Source organism: Pleuronectes platessa, chromosome 11 (assembly GCF_947347685.1).
Source record: "Pleuronectes platessa chromosome 11, fPlePla1.1, whole genome shotgun sequence".
NCBI lineage: Eukaryota > Metazoa > Chordata > Actinopteri > Pleuronectiformes > Pleuronectidae > Pleuronectes > Pleuronectes platessa.
Genome location: NC_070636.1, coordinates 24,372,753 through 24,384,160, shown reverse-complemented (window position 1 = coordinate 24,384,160; position 11,408 = coordinate 24,372,753). Strand labels below are relative to the sequence as shown.

At 41.1% G+C, this 11,408-nt stretch overlaps 1 protein-coding gene across 1 annotated transcript; it reads left to right on the top strand.

The window, feature by feature from the left end:
• On the top strand, positions 1–8,027 carry LOC128450380 (E3 SUMO-protein ligase ZBED1-like). The gene is made up of 3 exons (XM_053433790.1): positions 1–841; positions 968–1,387; positions 7,997–8,027. The coding sequence occupies exons 1-3, from the start codon at positions 456–458 to the stop codon at positions 8,025–8,027; spliced, it is 837 nt and encodes a 278-aa protein (XP_053289765.1). The 5' UTR covers positions 1–455.
• The last annotated feature ends 3,381 nt before the right edge of the window (positions 8,028–11,408 follow it).

Genomic DNA, 11,408 nt, shown 5'->3' with positions numbered 1-11,408 from the left:
ACAAGACGACAACAAATAAGCTAACTAATGCTATCGCTAAATGGGTCGCAACCGACTGCAGACCCATCAACATCGTTGAAGACAAGGGGCTTCGAGACATTATCCAGATCGCCTCAGGGGACTCATCCTACAAAACGCCTTCGAGGGGAACTATTGTCACAAGAATCCATGAACTATATGGAAGTGAAAAGGAAAGGAAAGTGGAGCAGTTGGCACGAGCTTCATTTATTGCACTGACAAGAGACCACTTGACATCAGTAAGCAACCATAACTAACTCGGCATAACAGCTCATCTAATAGATGATAATTGGCAGCTGCACTCGTTTGCGTTAGGTGTAGTGAAAACAGAGGAGAGGCATTTCGCCGAAGCATGCGCTCGCCAGTTTCTTGACGTTGCTAAAGAGTGGGGGATAACGGAAAGGGTCATCACTATTGGAACAGATAGTGCTCGTAATATGGTAGCGGCAGCCAGGAGTCTACCATTCGAGCATATGCCTTGTGTAGCGCACATTATTCAGCGGACGATCACGGTGTCTCTCCGTGACAGCGGGTTTGATGGTGCATTAGCCAAGTGCCGTAAAATCGTTGGACATTTTAAACACAGTCCTGCAAACACAGCGGAGTTGAAAGTTCAGCAAGCTTCCCATGGACAGACAGAAGGGTCACTCATCCAGGATGTAGCCACACGCTGGAATTCAACACTGGAGATGATAAAGCGTATCCAGCACAACAAAGAGCCACTAAAGGCAACACTTGCCCAGCAGAAGCACAACTTGGCCACGCTAACCTCAGCTGAATATGACCGGCTAGCAAATTTGGAAACACTGCTGGAGCCATGCAGGTAAAGTGATTTTCCTAGTCTCAACTCATTTATTTTCTCCAATATATTTTCTTTTAGAAATAGTTTTAGGACTGTTCGCTATGAATGAAAAAAGTAGTCTATAATTCTGTCTTTGTGTGTTTGAAGGTATGTTACTGAGCTCTTGGGGGGTGACAAATATGTTTCCTGCTCTGTGGTCCTGCCTGCACTCTGCCACCTTCTGCGTACAATGGAGATTTCCGATGTTGACCCTGCCTACATAGTGCGCTTCAAGGCTGTATTCAAAGGGGACCTCAACACAAGAAAGGAGAACACAAACCTGTCATGGTTAAAGCTAGCAACAGCTCTAGATCCCAGATTCAAGGACCTCAGGTGCCTGTCCAAAGCAGAGAGGGAAGAGGTGTGGCAAAAGCTGAGTCAGATGCTGAAGGACAGAGATACTGAATCACAGCCCTGCAGCGATGAAATGGAACCAGAACCACCAAAGAAGAAAGTGGCTCTCCTACTGTTGGGGTCAGAGTCAGAGTCTGATGAGGATGCAAATTTTAATGACAAAACTCTGGACAGGTACAGGGCAGAGCCCAGTGTCAGCATAGATTGTTATTGTTATTGAATTAAGTGTGTGAAAAGGACTGTTCACTTTGTTTCTTTTAAGACACTTATGACATTCAGTTTATAATTCAGCTTTCAGCCCACTCAATGTAATGTTGACTTTATTTGGGTGAAATGTTACCTCACAGTTTACAGACAAGCTGTTTATATTTACTTTGTAGCAGAAGATAACAGTTTCTCATATGCTTGTCTTCTATTTAAGTTGGCAGATCATTATGGATGTTTTTGGCAAAGCTAAGCACTCCGTGAGACTTTGTATTCAGTATAATGATGAGGCCCTTTAATCAGTCAAACCTCTATGCAGTCATAGAGTAGAGCCCAATTTCACAGGGGTTTTCACTACAGTGGCACACAGGTGCCCGTGATGAGAAGGTTAAAAAAAAGACTGTTTGCATTTTATGGGTGTTGTTGCTCTGTGAATTAAGATATTCTAATTGACTGGGATGTAAAATAAAGTTTTAAAAAGCCCTAACCACTTTGTCATACATTTCTTTATTCAAACACCGTAATTGTAAATAGTAGTATTTTAATTGTGTGATTAATCATGATTAATCACAGCCTATTGACGTGATTAACTTGATTAATTTTTTTAATCGATTAACAGCACTAATATATATATATATATATATACACACACACATACATCCATGTATACACAAACATACATACATACACAATCAGCAGGATGACAGGAGACAGGCAAGTGAATAGCATGTATAAAATAAATAGAATGAAACTAAATAAAATAAAAAGGCAATCAGGCCTCCCCTTCCAGAAAAAGATTATCAATCAAATTTTATTTGTATAGCCCATATTCACAAATTACAATTCATCTCATAGGGCTTTAACAGGGTGTGACATCCTCTGTCCTTAACCCTCAGCAAGAGTAAGGAAAAACTACTAAAAACCCTTTAACAGGGTAAAAATACGTAGAAACCTCAGAGAGAGCCACATGTGAGGGATCCCTCTCCCAGGACGGACAGAAGTGCAATAGATGCCCCGTGTAGGAGAACATCATCAATAATCAAAGTCTCTAGCAGCATTTGATGAGGGTAGACATCCCGAAGGACAACCCCAACATGATATGCCAAGCAGTCCCGCTGCAATCACAGTCCATGGTCATCAACCATCCAGACCACGATCCACCATCCAGACCAGACGCCACTCCAGTCCTCAGTCACCGTCCACCGCCGCCCACCAGGACCCATCATGAGCCACCACCGCGGTCCTGGTCCACCGCCCGTGCCCAATGCCAACGCGACACAGGGTCCGCCACCAGCACCACGATCAGCCCACATAACTCAGAATCCGCCACACTGGATCCAACACCGCGATCCACAAACCGCAATCCATGGTGTGGCCACAGAGGCCCTGGATCTGCGGGTGATAAAGCAAAGGGATTCCGGGGAAGGGGGATAGGGATGGAGAAGAGGAAGGAGAAGCTGGAAAGAGAAGCTCCGTGTGTCATGTGTAATAAAATATATAAGCCGAGGGGCTTGATGGCTGAAAGCTCTGGCTCCTACTCTACTTTTAGAGACTTTAGGGACGACAAGTAGGCTTGAATTCTGGGAGCGGAGTGCTCTAGTGGGATTATAAGGTACTAACAGCTCTTTAAGGTAAAAAGGCGCTATATTATTAAGGGCCTTGAAGGTGAGGAGAAGAATTTTAAATTCTATTCTAGATTTAACAGGAAGCCAGTGTAGCGATGCTAATACTGGAGAAATGTGCTCTCTTCTCTTTGTTCTCGTCAGGACACGTGCTGCAGCATTTTGGACAAACTCAGTTATGAGTTATGGTTTCTGTAAGAAGGAATGCACCGGTTCCCAGATCCTCCAAAACTTGACTGATTTGTGGTTAAGGTCATGAGTCAACTTCTCAATAGGAAAAAGAGCAGAAATCGGTGATATCCACATGTCGACTGTAGGGACCTGGGGAGTTGACCACCTCAGCAAAATAATTTTTTTAGCCAGAAATAAAATAATTATCAACAAAGATTTGGTGTCCGCATCAAAGAGATAGTCTAGGGTATGACTGAGGAGACAGAAAGAATTAGTCAGTAAAAATATTTTACACGTGACCTCCTGAATTACAGAGTGTACCCCCTTCCAGAAAATCTGGATACGGTCGCATGACCAAAATAAGTGAATAAATGTACCTTTATGTATTTTACATTTATAACAAAGGTTAGAGGTGTCAGGGAACATTCTCTGGAGGCGAACAGGTATGTAATAGGTTCTAAAAATGTTTTTAAAGCTCTGTTCATATATGGAGATTGAGGTACATTTAGGGAAAACCCCACTGGAGATCTTGTCCCAGTCTATAGGATTAAACGTCACCTCCAGGTCGCGCTCCCATAACGGCTTCAAAGAGTCATCATAAGTAGTGAAACATAAATCTTTGATATCAGTTTTTTGGGAGACTTAGCCCAAATTATTGTGTTTTCCAACTCTGACAGTCCCATGCGAATCTTGCCTGTCCTCAGAAGGGACCCTATAAAGTGACGAATTTGGAGATACTTATAAAAGTCTTAGTGAGGAATATCAAAATCAGCTTTGATTTGCTCAAATGGTTTAACAGAGTCGGAGTCCAACAGGTCCATAAAGTTAGATAAGCCCTTAGATGCCGACTCCATCAGACCAATTCTCCTAATCTGTGCTGGTAGATCTGGATTCAGAGCCAGGGGAGATCGGAAAGAGAAGACAGGAGGAATATTCTGGTATTTTCTCACGTCTCGCCAAACTAGTAGTGTGTCATAAACAATTATGTTATTCTTGAGATGATTTAAGTGATCTATATTATTGATGAAGGGAAGGGAAGTAAGTTTTCTGGGATAACAAGATTGAGATTCAAGACCCAACCATAAGGAATCTTTCCTATTCAAAAAACAATTTGACATCATTTTAAGTTGTGCTGACCAATAGTATAGTTGTAGAGAAGGCAGGGACAAGCCTCCGAGATCCTTTGGCTTAGTAAGTGTAGAGAACTTAACTCTTGGGTGTTTATTGTTCCAAATATAGCGAGATATATGAGAATTCAGAGACTTAAAAAATGCCGAGGTCAGATAGCACTGGAGATTTTGAAATAAATAGTTCAATCGGGGAAGAATATTCATTTTTATAGTGTTGATTCTCCCGAGGAAAGAAGTTTGTAGGGAGGCCCATTTTGTCAGATCATTCTTAACCCTTTGAATTAGAGGTGAGTAATTAGTTTCAAACAGATTATTTAAATCAGGTGTGACAAAGATACCTAAATATTTAAAGCCCCTCCTGGACACTTGAAAAGGAGATTGTATAGACATATCCTGGGGGATATTAAAGGGTGTAACAACCGACTTCCCCAAGTTGATCTTACAACCCGACAAGGCACTGAATGTGGCTATTGATTTCAAAACTGCCGGAATTGATTTCTCAGGTTTATACATATATAAAAGGACATCCTCTGCAAATAAGGAAATAATGTGGTTTTCCTCACCCACCCCAATCCCAAATATATATGGGTTAGTTCTGTTGACCTCGGCCAGAGGTTAGATTGCATAGATTGCATAGATTGAATTGCAGCCCAGACCTACTCTGGAGTGAATGCAGCGTCTAAGCTGGAGCGATCCTCCCCCGCAATAGTAGGTAAAGGGATATTGTTCAAATATGAAGCAATATCAGCCTCGTCAGCCTTATCTGTACTATACAGGGATTTATAAAAATCCCGGAAAGTACTATTGACAATCTTTGGATCATATGTGACATCCCTATTCTGTGTTCTTATCATATTAATTGAGCAAATCATTATTTTTGATTTTTCAGTTGGTGGGCAAGCAGGCAACTGGACTTATTGCCAAATTCATAATATTTCTGTTTAGTGTAAAGTAACAATTTCTGAACATGACGAGTATGATCCAAGTTAAGTGCAGTCTTAACAGCGACTAGCGCCTTTAAGTTTGCTAGAGTAGGTGACTGTTTATGTATCTGCTCCAGCCTAGTCAATTCTTTTTCAAGATTCTTTCTGTTTTCCTCTAAAGCTTTTTTCTGATGAGAGCTGTAGGATATAAGGTGACCACGTAAAGTGGCTTTAGCTGCATCCCAGATTGTAGCAGAGGACACTGGAATGCTTTTATTGTCGAGCCAGAATTGTGATAAGTTGTTCCGGACAAAAATGCAAGAAGATCACTATTTAAAAAGGACGTGTTGAATCTCCAGGTGGGAGTTCTAGGAATGTTAAATAATGGGTTAATGCATAGATGTACCGGAGCGTGGTCTGATAAGACAATAGAGTCTATACAGCAAGTCTGGACAGAGTGTAAAAGTCTTTGGGAATAAAAAAATAGTCTAGTCTAGAATACGAATTGTGGGGATGTGAATAAAACGTGTAGTCTCTCATTTTAGGATTTAAATGTCGCCATATATCTATCAATCCGGTATCTGTGCATCAATTTTTAAGGACAGCAGACGAATCGGGTTAGACATGTTTGCAGAGGAGGATTTATCCAGAGAAATGTTCTTTATACAATTAAAATCGCCAGCTAGGAAGCCCAAGCCCCTGCAGTGATGGTTAAACATCAAAATCATTTGCGACATAAACTGGGGTGAATCAATTTTTGGTGCATAAATATTGAAAATAAATACGTTGTTCAAGAATCGAACCCTTAATCAAAATAAATCTCCCCTCTGAGTCCTTTTCTTCATGTTCCAAGATGAAGGGAAGGTTCTTATTTATAAGAATGGCTGTACCTTTTTTATTCTGTGAATGGGAGGAAAAGTAAACTTTGCCTACCCAGTCCCTCTTAAGTTTCAAATGTTCTGTATCAGATGGTTACCTGGTTTCCTGAAGTAATGCTATATCAAATTTTTGTTTTTTCAAATATGTTAAAATCTTCTTCCTTTTAATTACATGGCCCAGTCCCTGGACATTCCAAGTAGTAAGTTTAAGTGAACTAGACATGGGAGCCACAAAGCCGGAAAGTGATTAAATAGCAGGTGCTGAGTGCGGGGGAATTAATCAAAATGCAGGCAGTTGTAAGAGAAAATAAACCTAGAGTCCAATCATACAACAAAAGGAAAATGAAACGCGAAAAATGTAAACAGCACGATTTCCCTCCCCTATCCTGTCCCCGAACGACAGGAAAAAACTACCCCAAAAGAAGTCACTGGGCATACTTAACCTAGTTCAAATCCTAGTTTAGCAGGTAGATCACAGTAACAACTAAGACACCCAAAACAGTGTCCACACTCAAGGCTGAATAATATACAGCACTGAGAGACACCCCAGAATAATGGGTTTCCAAGTTTTGCTTGGACCACAACATTAGTGCAAAGTGTTCTTTGAATACAGACTACAAACAGAGCTGATACAATAAGGATATATGAATTAACAAAACTAAATTAAAAGTGCAAGTGCTGTATTTGTGACAAAAATTTAAAAAGCACTGCAGTAGTATGAAATCACACTGAATATAATACAAAATGAGAATAAAATAAAAACACCTTTTTCCCAAGGGGAAAAACTACGAGTCAATCAGCTCCATTGATATTAAACTATTCTCTCAAAGTCCATGTGGTGGTCGCAGAAAAATACACAATGTTCAGTGGGGGCTCCGTGTGCATGTAAAGTCTGTCCTTTTCCATTGTAACTGGTAACAACAGAGATGCAGAAGAAATTACCTCATTTAAGGGTAGGGGAGAGCGGGGTAAAAACAGGGGTCTTGTGTCCCACTTTACCCCAGCTACGGGGTTAAGTGATCCACTTACTTTTTCCACTTTAAGACTACCATAACAACACATGTTGTAATAGTTAAAATCCCGACAGCTAAATTGACAACCACTAATATCGGACTAGTAACAGAATCATGGGGATTGGTCAATTAAGTACATTTATGATTATTATGATTCATGTGATCTCTTGCACACCTGCACAATGTTTCTCTGTCCAATTGGCAGGGACAGGGATATTGTTTCTCTTTTTTCTTTATGAATCTTTTGGGGTTGTCTTATCAATATTTCTATCCCTTCCAGCTTTTCTTAAGGACTTCTTTCCTTGCATGACCTCAGCGGCTGCACTCTTCATCTCTGCGAGGGGTGTTTAAAAATAAAAATAAAACATATATAATGTAATATAACACTAAAATATGTTTAAGACTAAACTTAACTTGTACTTCATGGTGGGGTAAAGTGAGACAGTGTCTCACTAAAGCATTTGTCCCACTTTTCCCCACAGCCACCGTTTTAGAAAAAACAACATCTCTTAGCAATTCAGACTAATCTTCAGCTAGCATCAATCACATGGTTTCATATGTTGGAAGTTCACCAACATGTATGATATAAGTTTTTCTACCTGATTCAATTTGTTTTGACACAACAGTTGATTACTTTTTCATTTTACATGCAAAAAAAAAATGTTTGTGAAAAAACATCCTTTCCACAGCACCAGCACCAACTTCTCCTTCATGGCAAGGGGGGAATGGGAGGGGCTTGAAAACATAATGGTCAAATGACCACAAATGTGCTCCGTTGCCTAGATAAAGGGGGTATCTCACATTACCCGATGTCCCACATTACCCCGCTCTCCCCTATCCAGAAATGCGGCCACAGACTCAGGGGTTTCTTAAAGGCGAATTTGCCATTCATGGAGACACCGGAGGCGGGCTGGGTAGGCAAATCCATGGTATTTATTGTGACGAGCCAGCGCTTTCCCCATGGTTTCAAACTCTCGCCGCCTTCGCAGGACCTCCGCTGACAGGTCGGCGTAGAACCGCAGCAGGGAGCCGCCATGGTGGATGTCGCGTTTCCTTAGCACTGCTCTGAGCACAGCCTCTCTTTGGGAATATCGCAGAAACCGGACCAGGACGCTTCTCGAGTGCTTGTCCGGAGCGGGAGCCGGGGCCCGATGGGCGCGTTCAATCTCCAGCGGGGGGTAATCAGCAGGCGGGCCGCTTAAAGTCGGTAATGTTTTGTGGAGAAAGTCCGCAAGCGGGATGTTGCCCTCCGTCTTCTCTGGAAGGTCGATAATTTTCAGATTTTTGCGACGGCCAAGGTTTTTGTAGGTCCTCAATTTTCAGCAGCAGCTGCTTCACTGTTTTTTCCACGGTGGTTGTGCAGGTTTCATGGGCACTGTGGCTGTCCTCCATGGCGGAGACCCTCTCCTCAACCTCTTCCATGCGCTTTTCCAGGTCCGTCACTCGGTTTGACAGAGCCGACAAGGAGCTCTCCACCGAAGTGACAGTGCACAGTCAATGGTGTCTAGGCGAGACTGATTCATCCATGTTGTTCACCCGAGAGGCCACAGACTTTACTTCAGCTAAGATCTGCTCCATAGTTGCTTGATCAGTTAGCGTTAGCTCTGAGACGTTAGCATCACCTTGGTTGGCCTCACTCGGGACACGTGGGACCGTTTGTGGAGTGGTTTTCTTCTTAGCGGCGGGACCCGACGGTGAAAAAATAGGAAAATCTTTATCGCGTTGCGGTTTGGGCATCGTTGAGGTACAATTCGACCGACGGTGTTGAGTTTATATGGAAAAAGTTATTCATTTATTTGTAGCCTGGAGCGGCGAAAAGTCTCAATCGTCCATCTTGATCCGGATCACGTCTTGAGTCGTAATTGATTATTATTTTAGCCATTCGTCAAACAAGACATCCTAACTTTAATGACGATAGCAGCACTTCCAATATTAAATAATCATCAAAATAAAAGTCTTGTTACAGTACCAGTGGCTTCTTTGGTTGTACCGTGAGCTGAATCCTATCTCCTACCTCTCTCCCTCTGCTGAGACGTTTGCTGAGAGTTCCCTTCCATTCGCAGATGTTCCAACTCAAGTCGTAATGAGCAGCCTGCACTGGCCTGCTGGTGGTGCAGTATGGGACTTGAAGTTTATTTGGCAAAGTTCATCTTTTTACCTCAACAATAAGGATGGAGTAAATATTACAAACAACTTTGAATAACCCAATACATTTAACCAGCTCTAGGAACTGCAGCTGATAAATAGTAATTCAAAATGCTTGATGTTATATGTTGATCCTATTGTAGAAGGAACATTTTTATCAAAAATATTGTAAAAACAGAACTGGCCTAGCCAGTGAAAAACTGATCAGGGGAAGCCTCTGGGTCATAACTTCTTTGTGTCCGAATTTGCCCCGGTGTGTAGACGTCTGGGGCCGGTATTTCAAAATGATCCGACAGGATTAATCCACCTGGATTGGATTAAATCCTGATCAGATCCTAAAAACGGGTATTTCAAAGCAAATCTGATCCTGAAGATTCAGATTCAGATTTGGCAGACCAATCCTGCCTTTGATCCGGATTAAAAGCTGCTGTTGAGTATTTCAAAACTTAAGTGGGAAATCTGGATCAGTTTGATCCTAAAAATCAGGATCACCCTGATCCCACCTCAGAGGTGGATTTGAGGGAGATTACATGTTAAGATTTGAACAGTTGAAGTGTAACTGCTCCCAAAGTTCTTTGTTTAATACAACTAAGCTTCACTGCTGTTTGATCAATGTTTATTTCCTTTTCACGTTCCTTTTTTTTTTCTGCAAACATGCACGCTGTTCACTGCAATGCTTTAACAAATCGGCGTCAGAAGTGCAACACAGAATAAACATTACACTACTGCGTGTAAGTGACATTACAAACTCCAATTAACAAGGAATTATGAAGGAAAAACAATGTGATTTATTAAACAAACAGTGTTAAACTATGCAGTATACATTTCAGTCTTTTAACTGCTTTTCCAGCAACTGAATTCTTAACTTCACTTCTTCTTGTTTAAGAAGTGTTAGTTTGATTTGTTCATTTGTTAGAATTATTTGTTTAAGTTTGAATATGAATGCCTTATTTAAGTAACAGTTTTTTTTGTTAAGTTACCCACAGATAAAGGCCTCCACTGAAACTCTGTCAAATGTTTTTATTCACATGCATTCAGCACACACACTTAATTTGCATAGCCAAAGCTCAAAAAGTAATGCCATTTGGAACAAGTCTGTGCAAGTCTCTTCCCACAGACATCTGTAAAGAAAATCTAATATTAAGGTTTTAGGGCTGTCCCCTTTGTTAACAACTGTTTCCTAAAAAGATATGTACAACACATTTTAAAATCTACACACAATGCCTTGCGAGTGAATGCATTCAAATGGACTGTGGACCGCGACATACAGACGCTAGCCTATTTACTAGCTTGTTAGCTCCTTAACACAGGAGTCAATGGAGCAGCGTTAGCTCGCATTAGCGCGAACTCTGCTTAATTAGAGATCGCCGAGCTCTTCTTTCAACTTTGTGCTGATTTACATAATTGGTTAACTCAATATAATGATTGCCTTTCATCTAGTCTGAGGACGCATCAACACTGGCTAAGATTATACTTTATTCAGAGACAATAGTTGAGCTAGCTTCTCCTTTTTCTGTAAAATGTTGGCTCCATTTCCTGTTTCCTGTCTGTGATCCAGGGGGCGGGACGGATTTGGACATCCCAATCTGCCGGTATCAGGATCACTCTGATCCAATCCAGCAAAGTTTTGAAATACCGGGATAGATCAGGTTGATCCGTGGCTGAGGACAGGGGGATTTGGTCATCCGGATCATTCTGATCTGGATTACAAGTTTTGAAATACCGGCCCCTGATGTTTAGCTGTGAGATCCAGTGTAGCTTCTAGTCTTATTTGAAGTGTGGCTCACAGGTCAGTGAGCTCCTGGCTGTGGAAGGATTGTTTCATGTCAACTTTCCCACTTCAATCAGCTGTAAGCAGTATTATATTGAATATTAAAAGTTTGAAACTTTCCATGGCAATTAACAGGAATAAACTGAAGATTTGAGGCTAATTTATACTAACTGTATTTGCCTTGTCATATACAGACATAAATATAACAATTTTGTTTTGTCATAAGCAGACATGCAAACATTTCTAATACAAATTTAAAAAATGATATTTTTGACTTAATCCATTTGTGAGTAGAACTTTAATAGATTCTCTCATTGAATAAAATAAATGTATTCCTA

Excerpts from the sequence above, each read along its gene's own strand:
- LOC128450380 (XM_053433790.1), top strand. The coding sequence starts at position 456 with ATGGTAGCGGCAGCCAGGAGTCTACCATTCGAGCATATGCCTTGTGTA. Across the intron at positions 842-967 it reads ACACTGCTGGAGCCATGCAG|GTATGTTACTGAGCTCTTGG; the intron begins GTAAAGTGATTT and ends GTGTGTTTGAAG. Across the intron at positions 1,388-7,996 it reads AATGACAAAACTCTGGACAG|AAATGCGGCCACAGACTCAG; the intron begins GTACAGGGCAGA and ends TCCCCTATCCAG.